At 41.2% G+C, this 26021-nt stretch overlaps 1 protein-coding gene across 3 annotated transcripts; it reads left to right on the top strand.

The window, feature by feature from the left end:
• Positions 1 to 12906: 12906 nt before the first annotated feature.
• MORF4L2 (mortality factor 4 like 2) lies at positions 12907 to 25455 on the top strand. Of its 3 annotated transcripts, none has more exons than XM_012539352.3 (4): positions 12907 to 12970; positions 15712 to 15800; positions 22448 to 22551; positions 23902 to 25455. In XM_012539352.3, exon 4 carries the CDS (start codon positions 23926 to 23928, stop codon positions 24790 to 24792), a length of 867 nt encoding a protein of 288 aa, XP_012394806.1. In that variant the 5' UTR covers positions 12907 to 12970; positions 15712 to 15800; positions 22448 to 22551; positions 23902 to 23925; the 3' UTR covers positions 24793 to 25455. The 3 variants fall into 3 exon arrangements, with proteins under 3 accessions (XP_012394806.1, XP_033273613.1, XP_033273611.1); XM_033417722.2 differs by lacking the exon at positions 12907 to 12970 and adding an exon at positions 14021 to 14288; XM_033417720.2 differs by lacking the exon at positions 12907 to 12970 and adding an exon at positions 14299 to 14550.
• Positions 25456 to 26021: the final 566 nt, after the last annotated feature.

The following is a 26021-nucleotide window of genomic DNA, read 5'->3' as shown; positions in this document are numbered from 1 at the left end:
GAGAGTCCAGGAGCAAGGATTCTGGCAGTACAACCATCTGCCTCTCCCTGCTCCATATGCTGTCCCACCAGAGAGCCAGTCATCCCTGAAGGGATAGCAATTAGGCTGTTCTTTCCCACCTCACATTCCTTGCTTCATTATACTTCACATCTAGGATAGCGCTTATTTACAGTCTACAAACTTGGACTGGTGGCATCAGAACAACTTGTTATCAAATCTTAGGCCAGAAGGAGGAAGGACATCTGAGCCAAGGGCTATCTTGCTCACAGAGCATTCTCTTCATGGAAGAACAAAGTACTACTGCTGTCATAAAGCCACCTGAAAAAGTCACATGAGAACTCAGCTATTGCTGCCCCACCTGAGTAGCTCTGTTTTTCTCAGCCTCTCCTTTCACCATGATGCTTTCTACAAATGCCCTGGCTGCATTATACCGTGTACATTACCAAGGAAGTACATGCTCTCGCTCTCAGCTCCCTGGAATAAGGGCAAGTTTTACTATTACTTAAGTTCAGGGAACATTTTGCCTTACAGAGCTGGATCTAGAAAAATGTGCACGTATTGTCTATTTTAATAGCTACCATTCATGACAGTGTAGTGATTAAGAGAGTGGCTTTGGTACCAGACAGAGCCTGGGCTTACATTACAACTCACTAGATATGGGTTCTTGGACAAATGGCTTCATCTCCTTCAGCATCAGTTTCCTCCTCTAAGGGTTCATTTGAAGGCTCTGAAAGATCCAGCACACAACAACTATGTGGCCTTGAATAAATCATTGAACGTTTCTCTGATTCAATTTTCACATCTGTTCAATGAAGGCGATAACAGTACCTACCTCATAGGGTTGTTGTGGGAATTATATGTGTTAATGTAGATAAAGTGCTTAACTCAGTGTCTGGCATGTAGTAACTGCTCAACGAAGATTAGCTATTATATGACCAGACCAATCATCGTAGTCTGTCAGACTTTTAGCACATGGACCTGGTTGGAACTTCAGATTGCCATTTTGTGTGTCTCATCTTGCTGAGTCCACACTCACAAAAAAGGTCAAGTGAAAATCACCTCTCTTTTATATTTTCAGTCTCTTTGCTGTAACTGGGTTCTTCCTGCTGGCATATAACATGCTTATAAACTATGTAACCACGGCAAGTGGCTGAATCTCTCTGAACCTCAGCTTTTTCAGAGAGAGAGAAGGAGAAGAAGAAGGAGGAGGAGGAGGAGGAGGAAGAGGAGAAGGAGGAGAGGGGGAGAGGGAGGAACAAAAGGTGGAGGAGAGGGGAGACAGGGAAAGTCTCTCCCATTCAAAATGAAAAATAAAAGTAAAAACTACCCTCTATTTGACCCTGAAGTTCTCTCTAGCTATTGATTTATTGCCCTCCTTCCATTCATCATCAAGTTTCTTAAAGGGATGTCCTTATTAGACATTTACACACCTCACAGCTACCATTTACTCCTTAACACACTGCAGTCTATCCTCTGCCTTCTTCCCCCTCATTCCATCTCATGTTCCTCCCACTGCCTTCCTATTTGCTGTGTGTCAGGTCAACATTTTTCTGTCCTAATCTTTCATAACTTCCTGTAACATCTGTCAGAGCTGTCACACCTTCTTTGAAATTTTCTTCTCCCTTGGCTTTAGTTCTCCAGTTTCCTCTCTCAGCCCTCTGAGAGGGCTGGTCATTGCTTCTTGCTGTTCTCATACTCCAGTATTTCATCTTTGGCTGTTTGCACGCCTACTGCTTGGCTGTTCTCAACTATTTCCGTGGCTGTGATAACCTGTATGCTGATGATTCTCAAATTTCTATCTTCAGTTCTGAATCTCCACAGCTCTAGTCTTATTTTCCAATTCTCTGTTGAACATTCCGACCTGGGTGCCCACAAGGACCTCAAACTCAACATGTCAAGAGCCAAGCAGCTCAGAATCTCCTTCAAGCTTCCTCCTCCATTCTTCCAAATCTTCGTGAGTGGCACTTCCACCTACCCAGTCACCTAAGCCAGAAACCTGGGAGGCAGCCTTGACAACTCCTTCTTCCACGACCCTCAGATCAAATCAATCACCAAGTCCTGTTGAGTCTACCTTTCAAATATTTCTGAAATCTGTCCCTCCTTTTCTATCCTCCCGGATCTCATTTTGTCTCAGCTTTTAATTCCAGTATGATTTCCTATCCTCCACACTAGTGCCAATTTGACCTTTCTAAAACAGAAATCTTTGGGAAACTCTTCCTTGCTTTTCATCCTTCAATAGCTCCCTATTATCTTCAGGAAAGAGGCCACATTCCTTAAACTGACCTCCAAGAGATTTTCTGCTCTGGCCCCAGCCAGCGCCTCCAGCCTCTTCTCTCGTCACTCCCTCGCCCCTCTAAATGCAAGCTGCATTTGACCAAGCTGATCCACCCACAGATCCCTGAACCCAATGACTCATCCTGTCTAATGCTCTGTGCCTTTGCACATGCTGTTCCCTAGCCCTCCTCTGACCTCTTCCACCTGAGGTACCCCTACTCATCCATCAAGACTCTAACCAGATATCACATTTTCACGCAAACTCTAGTGACAACCCCAACATCCAGATTTGGGTTCTCCAATAATGCCTTGTACATAGCTCTATATTTGTACTTGAGAGATTATATAGAGTTTTTTTTTTCTGTTTCCCTCACACACAAATATGAGTTTTAAGTAAAGAATTAAAATGTATTTATCTTTCAATTCCTCATAACAAGCTCAGAGCATGAAATGAATTAGTTTTTGCTAGCTAATTTTTTAAGTAGTGAGCACTTAAAAGTTTTAAAATTAAAAACATTTTAAAAATTTTCAACCACTCGATTTCAGCATTAGTTCTCACCAACTATACTTACTTTGCAAGGGTTGTGTCATGAGGGACTATACTATCAAGGTAAAAAGCATCCTTATAATTTTTTCCTTTTCAAAGCACTTAAGTGGCATGTCATCCTCAGAGCAAATCTTTTAGGTAAAATAACTATGTATTCTTGCAAGAGATGAGGAAATGAGGCTCAAAGATACCAAGTGACTTACCCAAGTCTCTCAACGAGTTAGTGACAAAGCCAAAACCCTATTTCTCAGTTTTCCTATTTCTCAGTTTAATGTCTTATTTACTGGGCCAGGAATTTTTAAAGTCAGCTTCAAGGAGTCCTAGAACAGGTAACCACCTCCTCTCCTCCCCTCACATACACACTATTTGCACATTCAGTCAGAGTAACTCTACTTTCAGCTGATATACCTACTTCACCATAATACTTCATTTGGGGTGGGAGTGGGGCGGGAAAGAGAGAGTTTACTGCTGCTTTTATAATTTTGGGGGAAAAAAACTGCATTATCTAAATACAAATTTCAGAGGTAATCCATTTAACAGTCAATGGGTGTTACAACTGTATTATTTGGATACTAGTATAGAAAGACCTTGTGTTTTAAAAATAAGCCAAAATGAAGGGCAGTCATGACAAAGGAATCTAACATTTGGGCATCTTTCTGACTCTAAGCTCCTCCTCAAATTATCAACTTACAGAAGTCCTGAATTCTTATCAGCCTCTCTCCCCTTACACTTACTAACAATGCCTTGTTGACTGATCCGTCTTATCAGTCCTCAATTTAACACTAATCATTTAACACTAATCATTAACTACTTCAGGCAGTGAGAATCACTGTTATAAAGACAGCCTTGACTATCAGGAGGGCAAGAATGCTTGGGAACTTTGGTCACAGCAGCACATTTGCTATCTTGACTGCATTTACCACTATTCCCACACAGAGAAACAAACAATTGGCTCTTTTAGAAAACTAATCTCTCATGGGATTTCCCATAAGGCAACTGGGTCAATGGATCACAATGTCTTAGAATTCTAGATGCTGGCACAATAGAGCTGGAAGGGCCTTCCCAGATCATTTTGTCTTGTCTGCTCATCAGACAACATGGGGACACTGAGGGCCTGATAGGATAAATTCCAGGCCCTAAGTGTAACTCCCTTTTTTTTGTTTCAAATTAGTTGAAACTGTTAAGGGTAAGGATGGAATAGAAAGTGAGGGACCAAAGTGTGTCATAATTTATTAGTTTCAGAGACTCATTTCTGAGACTGCTCTGACAAGTTGACTACAGCAGATTCAAGGCCAAATGGAATCTGTAGCTGAGGAAAGTGTCCCTGTGATACCATTCAGTCCCCAACCTCTGCCATGTTAGTCTATTTGCTGATACCCACATTAGATGTCCGAAGTCCCCATAGAAAGAGGATAGCACAAATCTTGCCAACACTTAGGATGGTACAGGTGTAAAATGGTGATGCCAAGCTCCAAATTCTACAAACTCAGGGTATCCTTGTCCAAGGTTCTTTTGTGAATTTATTTGTGAAGCCCTTAGTCTTACACTTCTTTTACCCTCTCCCTAATGGAAACATTACCTATTATTGCCCATTTGATTAGCCTAAGCTTCAAGCTGTCCTTTAAGGAAGGAAATAATGTGACTTTTCACTAATACATCATTATCCTTCTTTGAAAAATACTCCATTGATTTTGGAGTTAACCTTTCCTGTCCCATCTCTTAGAATTTCAAATTTCAGGTGTATGAACCCTATTCATATAAGGCCACCTAACAGAGTAATGAGTCATGGAAATTAATCTCATTCATGTCTATCTGCTACTTATATATTCCTCTCTCTCTGATATCCTTGTGGATTCATTTTCAGGGTAAAGGATTCAAGGGAGAGAGAAAGGGTAAAAACTAATGAATATATCTTCAAAACTTCACTGGCACTATGTTTGATGTTATCTCTCAACCAAGAGATAACCAGTTAGGACTGTATCTGCAAAACAGTATCCATTGCTTCCCTTTACTCTCCCTTGGGGTGGGGTCAGGGGCAGGAGTGCACTGCCTCTCTGATATCCCCATTTGTTATGTTCCTAACCACCTGGGAACCAAATCTAAGATGAAAAGGAACCATTCCCTGGCACTAACCTCTACCCAAGGGTGAAGGTGGGTGCTTTATGATGATCTTTGGAAGGTTTCTTGGAGCCACATTTTTGTTTCAGCTCACTTCAGGGGGAAGGCCAGGTCCTCAATTTTTATTGGGAAATCTAATTGCTTTTCCTGTGATTCCTTGAGCTCCTTCACTCTGTTTCACTCAAGGGGTGTACACTGGAGGTCCGTTTGCCTTACTAGGTACAACCTCATAAGGTTAAAGAATGGCTACTGCCTGACTGCCCTTCCAGACATTCTTCACCCTGCTACTTAGCCTCCTCCTGGAAGGGTGAAAACCTAGTGTGGATTGGCATCCATTCTTTGTGTCTCACTGAGTCCCCAGTTTCCCAGAGGACCAACGCCTGAGATTCAGCTCCTTTGCAGGCTCTTAGTGCCCTAAAAAATCTCCCAAATTGAACCCAGGTAAGGCAAAGTTCTTCAGTCAGCAATTTGAAGGTAGCGACTGAGTGATCAGTATGAGAGGTTCACTCAACTGTGAACCCCATTAAGGTAGGAATAAGGCCTTCTTCATCTGTAGCTAAGAGCACAGTGTTTGAGACAACCGAGATGGGCAATAAATACCAGCCCAATGAACAACTGCACCTGTGAAAGTAAGTGCATTTGGCCCTACTGCTAAATCTCTCCAGTTGGAAGGACCAATGAGTAAGTTTTCTTGTGTTTTTGGAGGAGGGAGTGGTGTAGGGGAGCAGGTAAGGAGGGAGTATGAGTCCACACAATAATTGGGAGGATAGGGTTCAGGGTAAGCTGAGGTTGGAGTTCTCTGGGTATTGTTAGTTTGAACTGGCTTTTTATTTGTTTTGTTTTCTTCAAAAGTCAGTGTTGGACTTCCCTGGTGGTCCAGTGTTAAGACTCCATGCTCCCAACGCAGGGGGCACAGATTCAATCCCTGGTTGGGGAACTAAGACTCCGCATGCTGCATGGTGCAGCCTTAAAAAAAAAAAGTCAGTGTTGTCTAATGATTTCTTCATCCCATAATCAAAAGCAGAGAAAGTTTTTTAGACTTTGCCCATAGATGTGAGAACAATCTCTTCAGCTGGCTTTTATCTATGAATATTGCCTCATCCCCCTTGGATTCATGCATAAATTTTTGTGGAGCACCCCACAATATGCCAGGCACTGTACTAACTATGAGGGCAACACAGTGAAGAAGAAACATAGCCCCTGCCCTCAGAGGGCTTATATTCTGGTGGAGGAGACAAACTGTAGTAAGTTAGTGGAGAATAGTAAAAGGGAAAAAGTATTATGAAAATATGTAAGAGGGAGAATTGACCTGATTATGGTAGAAGCTGGGGGAAGAGGTGTCATGGAATGCTTCCCTGAGACAGAGACATTTAAGATATGACCTGAGGGGAAAGTGAGAGGGAGGGAAGCAGGAAGGACATAAAAGGAGGGAAAAGAGAACAAAGGGAGTTTTTAAAAGGTAAAAAATGAAACAGATTTGCATTTTGCCAAGAACATTCTGAGTCACAGTGTGGGAAACAAATTGTAGGGAGACAAGAGTAGGACATTACATGAAGATGGCGATGGAAAAAGGGGAATGTAGTGGGTCCAAGGGGAACATAAAGCAAGGGCACTTCACCTGGTCCTGGAGGTCAAAGAAGGCCTCTGTGAAGAAGTGACATTTCAGGTGAGACTTGAAGGCTGGGTTAGGCATGGTGAGGAGCTGGAGGGGGTGAGGAGTTGAAGAGAATCTCCATCACAATAATCTTCTGCTTTAGCCAAAGCAGTCCTCCTTTTTGCTAATGCTTTGGTCTCAACCTGGAATGCCAAGTGCCTTTTCTTTCTAGTCAAATCATGTCTATCTTTCTAGGCCCTCTCAAATCCCACCTTTTCTGATCACATCCAAATATGGCTTCTCTTGCTTCTAAACTCCTATTCCATGTTTGTCACTTAGCGTTTAAAGATACACTATTTAGTGTTGTTATTTAACTTTACACATAACCACAAACTCTGTAAGCTCCTTAAACTTATGAACTGTCTTCGATTACTTTGGCATCACCCAGGGTACCTAGGTCAGTGATGGGCACATAAGGTACTCACTGAATGAATGAATGAATGAATGAGGCACTAGAGCCCCTGCAGGCCTCCTTTAGTAATTCACTATTATCTGTGAAGCTGACAAGGAAAAGGTTTTCTTTCCCTACAAGATTTCTGCTACTTGCATCCAAAGACCTAAGATTTGAAATCAACAGCTCCTTCCCACTGGGCACTGCTTCTCACCCCCCTTCCAATCCCACCCCCTCTCCCACCACCATCTTCTATTGTTTCTTCTGTCTTCTGGTTGTCAGCCAGGATGAGAAAATGGTCTAGCTGTCCTCAGAGACTTACACCAGCCTGGACTGCTCTGCAGTGCCATGAAGGGCCAGGACTTTTGTTTACAGCTGGGACTATGGTGAGGCGGTGAGCACAGCTGACAGCCCCACGCTGGAGCAAACATCAATCTTCTTCTGTCCTCTCAGCCAAGTTTCACAGACCAGCTCTATTGAAAACTGGCTGCACCCGCCTGGGTCTCACTGACATCCCACCCACAACTCTGGCCTGGGAGCTGCTGGGTGAATCTTGGCTTTGTACCTTTTAGGCACTGCCCTTGCTCTCTTCTCTGGCCCCAGCCTCTAATCATGCTACCTCAACTTTAGGGCTTTGAAAGAACTTGTCCTCCTAGGTCCCCACACTCCAAACAGTGCCCCATCTCTCCAACCACATCTTCTGACTCCCACCAGTGTACCAAGACCCTCGTTTGCTCAGTCGAAATAAAAACACAACAACAACAACAAAGAACCAAACCACCCAGTTTTCAAAGTGTACTTTTATTGAGCCTGTCTTCCTAAGCTGAGCAGACAAGGTTCCAGGCCCTTGGACACTCGCGTGCGTATATAATCTTTGCCTTCAGACAGCTTTCCCACTTGTTTTAAAACCTGCAAATCAGATGGGGGCCTGTAGCCTTCAAAGCCTAGCCTTTGAGGTCCCAAGTGAGGGCCTCTTTGCCACATATTCTGCTCCCTGGTCTCCTCCTTCCCTAGCACCTTTGCCCTCTCCAGCACTCACCTGGGGTGAGAATGAAGCCTCTTCTCTTGCCCCCAGGTTCTCTTTGCCTGTGTTTCTCTGCCTACTGGCTAACAGTTTTCACCAATTAGCTGAGGCCTGTTTCCTGGTTTTCACCCTCTCCCCACTCCCAAAGGCCCGAGGGAGATGATTCACTTCTCTCACTTGCAGTAGCTCATTATAGCAACACTTCTTCAGGGATCCGGTAGAGAGGGACTGCAGACTGGAGGAGTCTCCCCTTCTAGGAGACCTTCTCAGGATTTCCAGCACAGAGGCTTTTTCAATCTAAAATACCCCCCTCCACATATTTTTACATGGTACCTTCCTACTAAATGTTATCACCCAAGCCCTTCGTTAATATAAGAGAATCCCATGTGTGTTCTCCTTCCCAGGACTGATGAAGCACTTTTTCCTTTTTTTTTTTTTTGTCTTTTTTAACTGTTTTATTATGGAAACCTTCAAAAAACACAAAAAAGTAGGAAGACTAGTATAATGAACCCCCATGTGCCCATCATTAAACTTCTACAATTTAAAGACACAGCACTTTAAGTGCTACTGGTTTGTCCTCTTTAATACGACAGCTGAAATTTTCAAAAGGCATAGCTTTTATCATTCCCAGTAAAATGGGGACTGTGAGTGCAAGTTATAAGCACGAACATAGTTATCTCTGAAAAAGGGCTCAAGGCATCCTCTCGGAGGCAATGCTCAGATTGTAGGAGTCAGTATACACTGGGGGAAATCAGTCCTCATCTCTGTTGGTTGATGTGTACTGCAGATGAGTTGACATGATGATTCCAAGTGAGGTGTGTGGTTCACAAAGCTACACATTTTGGTGAATCGCATGCTAAACTACTGACTCAGGAAGGGGAAACCAAGGGATTGTGTGCAAGTCTGGCATCCCAAGGCCACTCAAGGACTACATTGATTAGATTCAGGTTCTCAGTCATTTGAAGTAACCTCTTTCTGCCACATGGATGGGTCAGTTGGAGCAGGGCAGGGGTTGATTACAGAAAAGGAGAGGCGCTAGAAGACAACAAATACCCCTAAAAGGATAAAACTTTCCCATGACTAGTTCCATCGTTGGCCCTGTCTGTCATGGGCTAGCAAACTAGACTGATCCAGACTAATTTGCTGAACTGGTTTTATGAAATCCCTATAGAACAAGGCAGGTACAAATAGAAAATACATCATTATTAAAGAAATACCATTTTGTTTAGCCTTGAAATATTAGGTTTTTAAAAAACTTTTAAAGTAACCAAGCATTCTTTTAAAAATCATCCAATAAACTAGTCAGAACCAAATGAAAAAATATCAAATTAACCTTAGAATGGAGCAATTTCATCTACTACCCAGAAACCATGGGAAGACACTGGTGTCTCTCTCCACCCTCCAGAAGACACTGACCACTACCTTCCAGACCTAACCACGAGGTAAGACAAGCAAGGCCAGCAGATACTGTTGGGCAGGGCAGGTTGTACCCTGCACAAGGGTACCCAACTGAGAGGGAACAAGTGGAGGCTGAAATTCATTCTTCAACTGCCCTGGTGGAGCTCCAATATCCCTGAGAAAGAAAATATTTTTCTCATTGTTCCACTAGAGTGGACACTTCTCTGCAATTTGTCTGCCCCCAGGTGGCACATGTTTCTAATTAGCACAAAGTCATCATATGAGCAAATGGTGGCCTTGAAAATTAACTTAGAGATCTTAGAGCCATCAGGTGTTCTGTGAAGGCTGCGACCATAGCCTGTTTGGCCTTGGGCCTTGAAACCAAACATTGACCAAAGGTATATTTCCCTTCCAGTTGACACAGATTGTGAAGACACTGATTCAGCTGTAAAATCAAAGGGAAGAAGAGTAACTCACATTTTCTGAGGATCTAATAAGAGTCAGGAATCTGCTGAAGCTTCATCCCACTAGTAAGTGGAAGGGGCAGGAGAGTATTCACATTTGAGAGGGTTCCATGGCATAATGGGAAAAAACATGGGCTCTGAAGTCACAGAGAAGTCTGAATCTTTGGTCTGTTGTTTACTAGTTGGCAACTTGAGTAAATATTTAACTTCTCTGGGCTTCACTGAGGAGTCACTAAGACAATTGATGTGAAGAGCTGAGCATAGTGCTGCCTGGCACATAGGAGGCATTCAGTTCCTATGTCTTTTTCTGCTACTACCCTGACTCCAAATTTAATTCACATTATTCACACCCGTGGCCTTAGGACCTCACTCAGTAGAGCATAAGGACAGGTCTACCAGACAGAATATTGGAGGGAGAGTCAGGAGACGTGGGTCCCAATGCCAGATATATCCCCTGTTATATAGTATATTGGGTAAGTTACTCCCCTCTCCGGACCCCATCAATAAAACAGGAGAATATACCTAGCTCTGACGCTGAAAGGCAAGAGCAGAAGAAATTACTTTTCTTGGGCACCTGCCATGAAATATACACTAAGCTAGGCCCTTTTACATACCTTATATACACTAAATCAGCACTGTCCCATAAAACTTTCTGATGGTGGGAATGTTCTATATTTGTTGATATCTAATTTGGTACTAACACTAGCCATAAGTAGCTACTGAGCCCTTGAAATGCGGTTAGTGCAACTGAAGAACTAAATTTTTAATTTTACTTAAATTTAACTAATTCAAATTTAAATACCTACGTGTCTAGTGGTTACTGTATTGGATACTGCAGCTCTAAGATTATGAAGCAGGAATATTTGTTCCCATTTACTATATGTTGAAACTGAGGCTCAGAAAAATTAAAGAACTTGCTGAAAGTCACATAAAATAGTAGATAACTAAATCAGATTCAAAACAAGGAGTAGAAAGTTTAGCAGGGTAGTACTGTCAGATACACCAGGAATTACCTAGGCTCTACTACTTACAAGTTACATAACCAAAGAGAAATAATTATAGTCTCTAGAACTCACTTTCATCATCTATAAAATAAGGATAATTATCACCTAATTTATAGGCTTATTGTTGAGATAAATGGGTTAGAGCTGTATAGTGTGTCGCTTTCAACAACTGTCTTTCCTCACCATCCTTTTTCCTCCCCCACACATAGAAGAGGTTTAGACATAAACTAAAAAAGATAACTGTAGGGTAGAGAGCACTTGGGAAATATAAAAGCAAGAAAGGAAACACTTATGAGCTTTCATGTGATATTTTATTATAGAATGGAGATGAGGGAAGGTATGAAATCATCAAAATACTTCCATTTATTTGGTTTGCTTCCCTGCCCTCTTCTTGATGCTCTAGTCAACGTTAGCCAAGACAGGGAACAAGGTGTCTGTGATGCATTTTGAGGCCCAGAAAGACAAGCTACTGTGGCTGAACAACATAGTACTGTCAAAGGCTTGGGCTCAAAGGACAGGTAAAGTTCAATTCTGGTTCCCAAACTTTTGTATGCACTGAGAAAATAAAAGGCACCTCTTCACAATAGTTTTTAATCTGTGAAACGGGACAGATATCACGCAGGGTGTCTCAATAAAACATATACAGCATTTATTATTTTGCTTTACATTCTGTAGTACCCTCTAGTGGAGTGTACAAAAATAAGCATTGTATTTCTGCCCTCCAAAGCAGTGCTTTTAACTTCAGTGTGCATTGGGATCACCATAACAGTTTGTTATAACAGATAGCCAAACGCTACCTACTCCTAGAATTTCTGATTAATTAGGTTGGAGGTGAGAATCTAAATTTCTGACAACTTCCCAAAAGGTGATAATGATGCTATTGGTGTGTCTGGGAAACACTTTGAGGACTTCTGCTCTAAATCCTGCCCTTTCCGGGTGTGTGCTTGTATGTGTGTGTTCATGAGCACACACATGCATGCATGCACACATGTGTAAGATCTATAACTGAAAGAGGTATAACTTTTGTTGTTTGATGTTCATTTATTAGTATGCATCTAATAAGGATTTTGTGAAGAATAAAAGAATATCCATGTGAATGATATGACACAGCATCTAAAATATAGAAAGCATGAAAAAAACTGAGGATCACAGAACATTAATCCCAGGTTCTCAGAACTAGTAAGTGTGGAATGGGGTTTAAAATTAGGCCTCTGGGCTTCCCTGGTGGCGCAGTGGTTGAGAGTCTGCCTGCCGATGCAGGGCACACGGGCTTGTGCCCCGGTCCGGGAGGATCCCACGTGCCGCGGAGTGGCTGGGCCAGTGAGCCATGGCCGCTGAGCCTGCGCGTCCGGAGCCTGTGCTCTGCAACAGGAGAGGCCACAACAGTGACAGGCCCGCGTACCGCAAAACAAATACAAAAACAAAAACAAAAAAATAAAATTAGGCCTCTGACTCCAAAAACAATAGTTTAACAGGACCGCTACAGAAAATAGGGTGAAAACACACATATCTAATCGTAATTTCAAAAGTAAAAAGATCACTTTCAATACCAGGGTCCAAGTCCAATAAAGAGAAACATCTTTACTGACAAAACAGCCATCTATATTTTCCCTTTGTTGGGGGGCAGCATTTGAAGAGAAGATCTTAACCCCACAGAAAGGGTTAGAATCTCATCAGCATTGGTGCCTGGGGTCATTTATCACTTCTGACCACCCCCCGCACCCGCAAAAGGCAAGTAGGAAAGAAGAGAGAGATGGGGGGAGGATTTTTTTAAGGAGGAAAGAAGGAAAGAAATGAGGTAAAACATTTGAATCAAGGGCCATAGTCCCCTGCCTTGTAGGGCTAGTAACAGAAGTTAATTTGATTTTTCCCTAGCAATGAAAGATATATACGATCTCTATAGATTGGAGAGTTCAACAAATCAGAAAAGGGGGGGATCCCATAATTCCAGGGACCAAACAGCCAATCCTTTGCTGGAATTTGGCGGCATCTAGTGGCAAACTCAAAAGGTATAAACCTCACCCAGAGAACTTTCTGGAAAATTAAGAGTGCGTACTTGCCTGAAGAGCACTCTGCGTGGAGATCAGGACAAAAAGGTAAGAGAACCTCAGCCCCCACAGAAATTCGGAGTCCCTAGTGGAGGGGAAGTCTGTCGTATATAGATATTCTCAGCAGAAAATTGTGCCAGGAGAAATGGAAGCAACTTGAAGAGGGGAGGGCGGAGGGAGCGGGGGTTGGAGGGGAAGGCTATTAGGGAACAGCAAAGAAGCTGCTTCTTGGAATTGCTAATATGAGAATGGGAGGGTTTGGCTCTTCACCGCTGGAGGGCTACGGTTTAGAACAGGATTTTCACGTGGAGAAAGACGTGGGAAGAAAGTGTATTTTTAGGGTCTAAAATTAAATCGATAGGGGACACCGAAATATTTCTAGCTAAGACCCTTTATCTCAGTTACGGTCGCCTTACCTTAATTACTTAATTTTCCTTTTCCTGAGAATAACATACACAAAAGTAGAAAACGATCCGTTGAGCGCGCGCACCTACGCGCGCACACACGCACATGCACCCGCTTCGGGACACACACCGGCCCCAACGCTAGGGGCGCACGCCTGCGCACACCAGCTACCTCCAGCGCCACGAGGCCTGGCGTTCACGCACACGGAAAGCCCAAGGCCACGTGGGCTCGCCTGCGCGCAGACGCCCTGACACTGCGCGCCCGCAGAGCCCCCCCGCACCCCAACTCGCACACACATCGAAACCCCCACTCTACCTTATTTTTTTTTCCTCCAAGAGTTGTGCAACAGGTTCGGGGGCGTGGCCCCAGATTTGACCTAGCGCTTCCCCACTCGCGGGAACCTTAGCTCATTTCCGCCCATCCTGTTTCCGCAGGCCACGTAGACACTTCCTTTCCCAGTGGAAAAAAAAAAACCCATAATGCCTCCCTGCAGGAAAAAAAAACAAAAAAAACCCCTCTGGTCTGGGGAACTCTGGGTCGTGAAAGTAGGCCACGTGAACACCCTGCCCTATAGACTTATGACCCAACTCCTGTCGCGCTTTTGGAGGGCGGGCTAAGGACCTAAGAGAGCGAACGTCATTGGCCAGAGCCCGCACTAAAGGAGGAAGGTGACTGGTTTGCTTCAAGCCTTACCCGTGAAGAAGCAGGCTGCTAGCACCCGCCTTTACTGCGGCGAAGTGTCATTGTTGACGTGGTGGGCTTCGTCCAATCATTTGGTTATAGAACATTCTAAAACTTAGACAAGACGATTGTGACTGGCTGGAGGGCATAAACCCGCCTCCAGGGTGACGTGTCTGCCTATGGATATCAGTTGCCAGAGAAACCTGGCTTTACTATGGAGGTTGGAGGGTCGGCAGTGATCACACGTCGGCTGCTGGAAAGAGCTGGATTCTCGTTTCAGGTTTCGGGGTGGGGGTGGGGAGAAAGGGTTGACGATTTCCTCTTATCGTCGCGTATATAGACAAGGTTAACTAATGGCTTTACAATCTGGCAGAGCTAGATTCAAATTCCTACTCGCCAACGCCCAGCTTGGGCTGGCTGCTGTTCTTTCTGCGTCTCGGTTTCCATGTTTGTAAAGTGGTGATAATAATAGTATCTACCTCAGAGACGTGTGCCTCCGAGGCGTGTGCTGTATATTAGTGCGTGTAATATACGAAAGCGAGGTAATAGAGTACGTATAATAACTTAATACGAAGCCTGGCTCCGGAAGATATTAGCTATTATTGTGGAGAGAAAAACCCGGGTAATAGAATGAGAAAAACCATAAAATTATGTAAAGTCGTTCATTACAGTGCTTTTCCTGCCCATCACCCCCTTCCCTAGTAGAAATTCGAGATATAAGAGAGACGTATCAGTCTTTACCGATGAAATAATTTATTTGGGAATTACCTCAAAATAGCGGGGATTGGAATTTTCCATATTGAAAAGTTTAAAAAAAAAAGCGGCTTGGGGGTGGGGAGAGATGGAGAATGAGAGCGAGCTGGAGGTGAACCGCATGCGAGGAGTAGGCCTTGTTTGGATCCTGATTCGGACACACCAACTATAAAAAAAAAAATGTTTAACACGCATCGGGAAATTTTGAAGACGGATTCGATATTTGATGTTTTTTAAGGAATTAATGACGATGTTTTAGACGTTGTAATGGTATTGTGGTTATGTTTTCAAATTGTCTTTAGCTTGTAGAGATAATATACGAAAATATGCATTAAATAATAAAATGTCTCGGATTGGCTTCAAAATACGTTGATATCTAGGATTTGCTTCAAAATAAGATCAGCGGTAGGGGGAAGTGGGGAGGGGTATAGATGAAACAAAATTGGCCCTAAGTTAACCGTTTAAGCTGAGTGATGGCCATATGGGATTCCTTATATTATTCTGTCTACCTTGGTATATGTTTGAAAATTTCCATAATAAAATACAGAAAGTCAGCTCTTCAGTGAGCTTGAAAAAAACGGAGTGGGGGGGAGCAGTGGGTGGGGTTATAGATAAAACAAGATGGCCTTCAGTTGGTAATTGTTGAAGCTGGGTTATACATTCGCATAGGTTTATAATATTATTCCCCCTACATTTTTATCCATTTGAAATTATCCTTAATAAAAAGTACTTTAAAAAAGCAAAAACAAATTACTTTATCAAAAATCAGGGTAAATGTACAATAAGGTAAATTTGAAAATGTAACCACAAGAAAGGAAAAAAACACTTGTACATTATTTATCAGTTTTGGTGTCCTTTGTGTGTGATAAAATGCATTGATGGAAAAGAAAACATTCATCTCATATCTTTTTATTTTATGTCCTTTCCTGTCCCCTTGTTTGACCTTCTAGGCTACCATCAGAAAAGCTAAGTTTGCTGAATAGTGAGGATCAGAAGATCTGATCCTGATTGCAGAACATCCCTAATTACAGAGTCTTGGGTAAGTGCCTCCCTTCTCCTGGCCTCAATTTGCAAACAAGATAATTCCACATAACCTTCCTAACTGTCCAGGAATATTTTGAGGATTAATAAGCGCCTGTCTAGGAAAGCACTCTACATTTATAAGAAGGGAAGGATGGAGCTAAGTCCATTTGTTCTTCCAATATAGAAAGTGCCTAAACAACAGAGGGCTGTATAATTTTACATTCCTTGATAAAAGATACTGTAATTGATCCCCTCTAGTTAGCGCCATACATCTTTTTTTTTTTTTTTTTTTTACTTTGTGGCATCCCATATGCAGCATAATTTAGTGGTTAAGAGCAAATACTGACTTCCTGAATATAAATCCTGGCTCTGCCACTTATTGTGTGATCCTGGGCAAGATACTTACTCGCTTTGGCTCTAAATTTCCTCATATGTAAAATAAAGATAATAACAGTTCCTACTTCATCGGATTGTTGAGGGAATTACATGTAAAATACAGGACATTGTTTGGCACATATAAGTGTTTGATTTAATAATTATGACTCTTAGTCCTTCTGCTTCATCCTGTTTTATACACACGTGCACATGTGCACACACATGTTAATAAAAGCAGTGGATACCTTTTTAGAGTTGTAAAAAATAATAATACTGTTGGTTTCTCTCCTGATTTTCCAGAAGCAGCAGTTACTACTAGAACTGAATTCTGAAATTATAACTTCTGACTTACCCTAACAATCTAGAAAGATATTGAGTATGTTGATCGTATTTATTTATAAGGGAATTTCCAGGAGCTATAATTTTAACTAGCAAATCATAACCATATTCAGTCTGCTAACAACTTTTATATCATTCCTCTTTTGTCTCAGACTCAAAAAATATCTGTTAAAGGAAGTGTTCCAAGATCCAGAATTGATGTAAATGTAACTGACATGGTGTATATGCATTTAAAGGTTTATTCCAACAAACTGTTGGAGATATTGTTCAAACTCACTTCTGACACATTCATACACAAAAATGTCAGCATTTGGAGTCTGTATTCCTGAATGGCCCATCACTTGCATGAGGAGATGAAGGAAGGTTTTTCAGTCTCTTGACAGCTTTATTTTCCCATGGAGTCACGATATTTTCCTTTTTACTTTTTGTTCTTCTGAAAGCTAGGTTGCAGAGAAGGGCACTTTCCTGGTGGGAAAGATGCAACAGATGGGTAGGCACAGAACCCCTTTACGGGAGGCCATTTGGAGAATGATTAAAGGTGAAAGGGAGGGAGGTGTACTGTTAGGCCAGTAGCAGCTCAGAGAAGACAAGGGTCAATGTAGCCTGAAATGGAGAAAGCCTCAAGGAGGAAAAGGACCTTGACCAGGGCCTCTGAGGATGGGCAGAACCTAGAAGGGGGTAAGGAAACCAGTTCAAATGGAATGCCTACAAAGTATACGACATACAATGATAATTAACTGAAAAGTCTAGCTGTGTGTTAGAACCATGGATAAGAATACATCAGAAAATCATTATGAATTTTAAATATGTGTATTTTAATATAAATCTTTAGTCACATAATTGATCATGTGAATCAGTCTCCTTGTAACGTAAAAAGCTAAAATATTACGGAGTAGGCCCAGGTCTCCTTTTCTCATACCTCCAATTCTCTTACTCTCCCCAGAGTTAACCACTATTATCAGTTCTATTTCCTTCGAGATCTCTAATTATGTACCTGTTTAAAAAATGTATATGGATACATATAAAATATTGTTTTGTGTTTTCTTTTACATAAATATGGTGTCACATTATAGGTATTGTTTTGCAACTTATTTTTATTCAACAAATTGTCTTGGATGTCTTCACGTCCATTCATAGAGTTCTGATTCCATTCACAGTGGCATTCCTTTAACTAGCATTATAGTCCATGTAATGGATAAACCACGTTTTGTTTTGCCAAATCACTATTGATAGTCCTCTAGGTTGACTCCAGTGTTTTGCTGTTTCAAATTATACTGCATCAAACATCCTTGGAACCCATGTACAAATGTTATTCCAGGGCAATATTTATGTCTTTAAACTATGATGATTAAACCAGTGTTGATACTGGTGTGAGAACAGACATCACTGTGACAGAACAGATGACCTAGAAACAGTGATACCTTTAAAAATTGAATAATCAAAAATCATTGGGAAGAGAGTACCTTAAAAGACCCGTAGAACTCTAGGAATTTAGAATGTTATAAATAAGCAATTCAAATCAGTGGGGAAAGGATAGGCTCTAATAATTAATACTAGGAAAAATTAGCTGTATATTTGGAAGAAACTATAAAAATACTGAGAAATAATATAGGAAGTCATTTAGAATACTGATTTGGGAGCATTTTCCCCCGGCATGACATGCCAAAGTTCACAAAGGAAAAGGTTGTTGACACATTTGTGTTTCTTATACACACAGAGAGACCCACTTAGAAGAAAAATGACAATTTGGAAAAAATATTTCCAACATACCAAAAAACCTTAGTATTTAATTATTAGAAGTCAATAAAAGAGGCAAAACAACCTAGTAGAAATGAGGATAAATATTTACATAAGAAAAAGATACATATGAATGTCTGAAGGTATGCTCAGTATCACACAAATGCAAATAAAAACCTCTTACTACATACTAGATTGGACCCCCCAATTTTTTTCCCAAAAAGATGTTTATCCAGTGTTGCTGAAGGTGTGGGTGAATGAACTTTAACGTCTTTGCTGGGAGTACAAATTAAAACAGCTCTTTACAAATTAATTTGCCTCTATGTCATCAAAGTTGTAAATAAGCAGATCCTTTGCGCAGTTCCACTGCTGAGAATGTCCTGAATAATTACCTAACATGCTGATAGGTCTGTACACTGATGTCTGTTACACCATTTCTATAGTAATGAAGTATTGGAAACCTAAATGTTCATTTATATGGGGCTGGTTAAATTACATTATGTGGAGATTATAGAATGATGCAGATATTAAAAAGAATGAGCTAGGTATGTGTGGATATAGATGGCCGTGATAAAGTGAGAAAAGGTGGGGAGCAATATGTATCTCACATTTGTCAAGACAAATCAAGTAAATGCATGATACATATTCACAATATGAACAGACACATTTAGTTTTAAAGGTAGGTTTTTGTGTGAATGTGTACATAAAAAGATTTGAAAGCATACACACTCATTCTGGGATTGAGGTGGGGAGGGGAGGTGGGGAGGGGAGAATGCCCACATCTTTATATATTCTGGTATTTATAATTACGTAAAGGAACTATTACTCAAATACTACCACAAAATTAATTACTCGGGCGGGAGGAATATAGATTTTCAGTTCACAATTTAAATAATTTCTGGGTGGATTAAGGAATTAAAATATAAACAAATCCATTAAAATGTCATCTTAGTCTTTAAGCTTAATGGAAGGAAAAACCACATATTTCATCATACAAATCTTAATCTTATCAGACACTAAACTAGGGGAAATATTTGCCCAATATGACAATTGATAAACAACTGTAAATGTTAAACTCATTAAGAACCAACTCAAAATGAATGGGTAGAGGACAAAATATAACTGGCCAGGGAACACATTTTTTAAATGTCAAAACCACTAATAAGAAATACAAGCCGAGTAGATAAACACCCATTTTCCTTGTCAGATTTACAGTGCTGGATAGCCGGTGCCGACCAGAGTTGTGAGGTTGAAAATTGGTACAACTTGTGGGGAAAGTAATTTGGCAACATATTACCTCTTAACCTACTAAATCTGCATCTGGGAATCTTAAAGGAATAATGAGGGCAAAAGATATTTTACTTACAGGATAGATTGAGGGGGAGGGTCACTTTCCAGAAAGGGGGTGGTTAAGTAAATTAAAGTATGCCCATTTGGTGGATCTCCTACAGCTCTCAAGATGTATGTATATTATAACCTTACTAACATGGGGAAATGATCCGTTGTAATAGCAAGTTTTTTTAAGTGAAAATCTGATTTAATACCAGGATGAGGTTACCTCAGAGTATTTACACAGAAATTGAAGATAGAAAACTAAGGCAAACATACGGATGTGTTTTCTCAATATCTGGCATACCCTAGAGCTGACCTGTAGGGAACAAGTGGAAAAATATTTGATGACTGTCGTCCCTAATTTGTGCTTCCATTTTCCCCATGTGTTGAATCACCTCACTGATTCACTAATATATACCATACCCACCAGGGACCTAAGTGCTACTGCAAAAAGCACAAGATACATATTACACAAGACCTATGGCAAATGGAGGTTAATGATGTAGTTCCATAAGCAAAACTAACACATGAAACATTTAAATACTAAGCTGTGGAGTACTAACGGCTTCATATGATACTGGCGATGGGAGTGAAAGGTGGGCTAGAGTAGTTAGGAAATTTAAAGAGGAAATGGGACTTTCGTGATATTTAGATGAGGGAGATGAAGGGAGGAAGCATGACTGGAGTTAAGAGTGGGTATACAAAGCCAGTAAACGATGTTAATAAAGTCAAAAACTGGCAGATTTGAAGTTTAAAACAGCTCAAAGCAATATATAGTGCTAACGTTTTTAATGAATATGCACAGCACGTCTGCCACCAAGCCATGGAATGATGTAAGCTAGGAAGGGAGGTACAAAGTACAGTGACCTAATGAAACTCCATAAATCTGTATTACAAGTAGGAGCCAGACATCAAAAGGATGGGTCTTCCCTCCGTTTGATATTTGGCTTCCTACTCCAGGTAGTAATGGTTGCTTGATCTGTAGGATACTCAGATAAAAATAAAGGTACTGAGACAATTCTCAGAAAGGCTGCTTTCCTGGCTTTATTAAGTCTGGGCAAAAGTCTTGACTCGTGTGGGTATTTTTCTGTACCATGTCAGGTATTTCGTTCAACTTGGGACTTTATATGAAAAATAGAATTTGTAGAGAAAGATGAAACTCACCCACTTAATGAGAGCCAGGTAGAATTCCTTGTTGTAATTTTCTTGTGCATAAATATATGTAATCAATGCCAAGGATATACAGTAGGTTCAGGGATCATTCTCAAGTTCCTCACTAAGGAATTGCTGATGACCAGTGTGACTTCCAAAAGAGTTCCTATGCAGCCTGGCTCTACTTCTGTGTGTTTTACAGTCTGGCTGGCACTGGGTCATCCTGCTTTCTTTAGTTGCTATTTTAACTATACCCTTGTTTTGTGGAAGGTCTGCCCATTATTAACCCCCAGGTAGGTTTTCTGGATTTCACCTATATAACTTAACTAAATTCTCTGATATCCTCACATACTGCGTCCCATCTGTCGCAGTCACAAATTTTTTTTAGAAACACTGTAAGCTTGGTAGCTTACAATATAATGCCATGAAACACCAGCCACTCTCTGATCCTTCACAGGATGTGTCTATATATCCCTCTCAGCCAGAAAGTTTCTGATTCCCAGAGGGTCAGTGTCTGTATTCACAGATCTTGATGCTCTCTGAGGAGCACCTTTGCTCTGATTCTGCTGAGAGCTTTGTGTTCTGTCAGAGGATATCATTTGCTTAGTGATAGAACCCAGGCCTCTCTGCCAATAACTGGCTTCCCTGATTCACAGCTCTAGTTTTCTGGCATTTCTCACCTCATTTCCTCTTCAGGGATTCCCTGACACCAGCCCACATAATCTTAGGGGCTAGCAATTGGCAAAAGGGCTTTTTTTCTGTGGGTTAAAATTGTTACCAGAGAAACCTGGTTTAAGGCTTGCCCACCATCATATCTCGTTCTTTCCCCGAGGTTACCCTGGCTTTAATGGTGTGTTTATTCATCTAGTTACTTTCCTGTGTATTTTTTAATATTTATTTATTTGGCTGCACTGGGTCTTAGTTGCAGCGTGCGGGATCTTTTTAGTTGCGGCATGCAGGCTCTTAGTTGTGGTATGTGGGATCTAGTTCGCTGACCAGGGATCGAACCCGGGCCCCCTGCATTGCAAGCGCGGAGTCTTAACCACTGGAGCACCAGGGAATTCCCAACTTTCCTATGTATTTTTATACATGTCAGTTTAAAACATAGAAATTGGACCTCACTGTTCATAAAAACTGTCTAAAATATTGTTATTTCTCCACTTGTGCTATCTCTGGGATCCTCTTGTACACATTATTATGCAACTTGCCTATTTACCTAATAGTGTATAATTGAACATCTTTCCATGTCAGTACATGGATCTCTGCTTAATTCATTTGAATGTTCTTCCATGGTGTGCATACATAATAATTTCTATTACCATTTCCCTGTTGAAGAATATTTGTTTCCAGTTCTTTAGTATTACAAACACCACTGCAGTGAACATCCTTGTATCCATGTTCACATATGCAGGTACTCCTGCACGGTACCGTGCTAGCTTTTCAGCCACATCATATTTATGAAATTCTTAACAAGAACCTGTGAAGGCTAGGGGTAATTTGCTACATTCCATAGATGAAAAAACAGGCTAAGAGAGCTTACATATCTTTCCCAGAGCCTCACAACCCATAAATGGCAGAGCCTTACTGAAGTAGAAGTATGTCTAACAGCAGAACTCATGTGTTTTCTTTGATATCACAATTGTAAACCACATGTTTTTAAATTAGATTTTTTCCCCCAGTGTTTCAGAAAAGTTTATCTTCATTGCTGATGTCTGCTTTCCTTTCTAGGTTGTGTCTCCCACCTCATCTCTCCAGACATCCCAGAAGATCTGTAAGATTCCATCTGGGAAAACACTAGGAGTTTTTGGAAGGGAAAGAAGGAAGAGGATTACGTAAGTCAAAGGACTTGTTTAATCTGTCATACCATAAGAATCACAGAACACTTTTTTCATCTTTATCTCACTAACCCTCTCTGCTGCATTTTACAGTGTAGATTATCTCTTTTCCTTCTTGAAACTCTCAACTACTTTGGCTTCCAAAATAACATTCTTCTAATTCTCATATGGCTGCTCTGACCTTTTTGTTTTATTTGTTCTCTCTCTCTCTCTCTCCTCACCCCTTAAATACCATTGTTTCTTAGGTTTTTCCAGAATTCTGTATTTGGTTCAGTTTTTCTTCTACTCCCAGCTATATGATGATTACTCTCAAATCTCCATTTCTGGTTTTGACCTCTCACCTAAGCTTTAAAGTCATTTGTTTAACTCCATACCTCACACTTACTACATCTAGTACTGAACTTCTTTCCTCTCTAATCCATTTCCTCCTCCTCTAGATGCAGTCTCATTTGGTGATAATACTATGACCTAATCACCCATTCTCAAAACCCTGGCAGTCATCACTGACTTTATCCCTCACCAATTTATTATCTCCTCCAACAAGCTATTGGTGAAAGTGGTGTTCGGTAGCATTTCTTGTTTGCTCCGAAAATATTCTGTGCCTATAACTATCACTTTAGTAACCTTGTTGTTTTATAATTGTCACTTTAGGTATTCGAATCCCTAGCGCCTAGCATAGTACATGTCCAGAAGCAGATAAGCAGTAATGTATGATGACTAACTGAATGGATGAATTACCCTATTTCCTATTATTTTATTGCTGATTCCAAACTAACCATTAAAAATTAGTGCTTTTATTAATTCATTAATTACTCAGGCTTAAAACTGTGGAGGCACCTTTGACTCCTCCCTCTCCTTCATTTACCAAGTTCTATATTCAGTTTCTCTTGACTCTGTCATCGGCTTAGTTCAGGCCTACTGGACTTACAGAAAAACCTTTGCTGTTACTCATTTTGCCTCCAGCCACCTAAGTTAATCTTTGTTTCTTTCATCTTGTCATTTTCCTGTTCAGAAGTCTTGAGTTTCAGTTCCACTGCCTTTTGTAGTTTAATTCATTCTTTTGCTAAAATTATATTCCTGTCTTTTGAGTGGCATTGAAAAGCTAATTTATGGGCAGGTCTGATGAGTGATTGGGTGGGCTGAGAGTAGTGGGTGGGTGGTAGTGAGGATCAAAGAGAGAGAAGAGGTAGTAAGTCACTTACAGTTAATTCGTTGGCCCTGAAATAGGATTTGAAATCCAAATTCCAAGAGAGTAGCGTGTGTTGTGCTTTGATAGGTTTTTAGGAAGTACGGTGTGTTAAAGGTCACCATAGAAAACAACCAAGTAAAATACTTTATATATTACAGTGGTTGGAATAAAAACAGGGTTGAATGAGTTCCAGAAAGCAGGGTTCTCAAACTCGTGGACAACAATCTGCAGACGAAGACAACTTCAAAAAACCAACTAGAAGCAACATGCAGAGAAGTAAGATGAGAGGGGCCTCCTCGGGAAAGAAGACAGCTGGTCCCCAGCAGAAGAATCTGGAAGCAGCACTACCAGGCAGATGGGGGGGTCGCTCTGCAGAGAACCCCCCTTCAGGGTCCGTGAGGAAGACAAGAAAGAACAAACAGAAGACCCCTGGGAACGGAGATGGTGGCAGCACCAGCGAAGCACCTCAGCCACCTCGGAAGAAAAGGGCCCGGGCAGACCCCACTGTTGAAAGTGAGGAGGCATTTAAGAATAGAATGGAAGTTAAAGTGAAGATTCCAGAAGAATTAAAACCATGGCTTGTTGAGGACTGGGACTTAGTTACCAGGCAGAAGCAGCTGTTTCAACTCCCTGCTAAGAAAAATGTAGATGCCATTCTGGAAGAGTATGCTAATTGCAAGAAATCGCAGGGAAATGTTGATAATAAGGAGTATGCAGTTAATGAAGTTGTGGCAGGAATAAAAGAGTATTTCAATGTGATGTTGGGCACTCAGCTGCTCTACAAATTTGAGAGGCCCCAGTATGCCGAAATCCTCTTGGCTCACCCTGATGCACCGATGTCCCAGGTTTATGGGGCGCCACACCTACTGAGATTATTTGTAAGAATTGGAGCGATGTTGGCATACACGCCCCTTGATGAGAAGAGCCTTGCATTATTGTTGGGCTATTTGCATGATTTCCTAAAATATCTGGCAAAGAATGCTGCGTCTCTCTTTACTGCCAGTGATTATAAAGTGGCTTCTGCTGAGTACCACCGCAAAGCCCTGTGAGGGTCTACTGACCACTCACTGTTATGTCTGGTATCTGTAAACACTCTTTTTGTTCTTAGTCTTTTTCTTGTATAATTGATGTTCTTTAAAATTGTTAATGTATAACAGGGCTTATGTTTCAGTTTGTTTTCTGTTTTGTTCTAAACAGAAAATAAAAGGAGTGCAAGCTCCTTTTCTCATTTCAAAGTTGCTACCAGTGTACGCAGTAATTAGACAAAGAAGAAACATTCAGTAGAACATTTTATTGCCTAGTTGACAACATTGCTTGAATGCTGGTGGTTCTATCCCTTTGACACTACACAGTTTTCTAATATGTGTTAATGCTACGTGAAAAAAATGCCCTGATTCCTAGTGCCAAAGGTTCAACTTAATGTATATACCCGAAAACCCATGCATTTGTGCTCTTTTTTTTATGGTGCTTGAAGTAAAACAGCCCATCCTCTGCAAGTCCATCTATGTTGTTCCTTAGGCATTCTATCTTTGCTCAAATTGTTGAAGGATGGTGGTTTGTTTCATGGTTTTTGTATTTGAGTCTAATGCACGTTCTAACATGATAGAGGCAATGCATTATTGTGTAGCCACGGTTTTCTGGAGAAGTTGATATTTTAGGAATTGTATTTCAGATCTTAAATAAAATTTGTTTCTAAATTTCAAAGCAAGAAATTTGCAGTGTGCCTTTAATGTTACTGAGGCTGAGAAGTCAGCAGGCTCAGGAAAGATCTAGGTGGTATTAAAGGAGAGAGTTCTGACCCCTAGTGAAAGAATTCCTTTTATTGGGTGGGGCAGCCAGGTGTGTACCCCACCCGGCCAGTCTCCCTCATCTGCCCTCTGTGGCTTCTCAGGGTGGGATTGCTTCCTAGTGCTGCTTGTAAGAGCCACTTTTGCTCCCATGCTGCTTGCCTCTGTGAGTTGGGCTGCTATAATAGGATATTTAATGGGTACTATAACAGCCCCTTATACTTATGCAGACCTTTGCTCTTTCCCACCAGGGGGAGCATGGGCAGCCACCTTCAGTATTGTATCAGAAATGCTTGTAGATTTGGGGCCAAGGATGGCAGCTTTCCAAGCTCCAGCATTGATGCCATGTTCCCTATGCTTTTATAATCCCTTGGACATAAAGATTGAGAATCCTAGAGTAGGGTATCTGTGGAGAAGAGCGATGGTGTTGGACACCTATGATTATAAATCCATCTTACATGAAAATTCCCTAGTCAAACCAAGTTTTGCTT

This window comes from Orcinus orca, chromosome X (assembly GCF_937001465.1).
Source record: "Orcinus orca chromosome X, mOrcOrc1.1, whole genome shotgun sequence".
Lineage (NCBI taxonomy): Eukaryota > Metazoa > Chordata > Mammalia > Artiodactyla > Delphinidae > Orcinus > Orcinus orca.
This window is presented reverse-complemented; position numbering and strand designations above follow the sequence as displayed.

Coding starts and splice junctions, on each gene's coding strand:
- MORF4L2 (XM_012539352.3), top strand. CDS start 23,926: ATGAGTTCCAGAAAGCAGGGTTCTCAAACTCGTGGACAACAATCTGCA.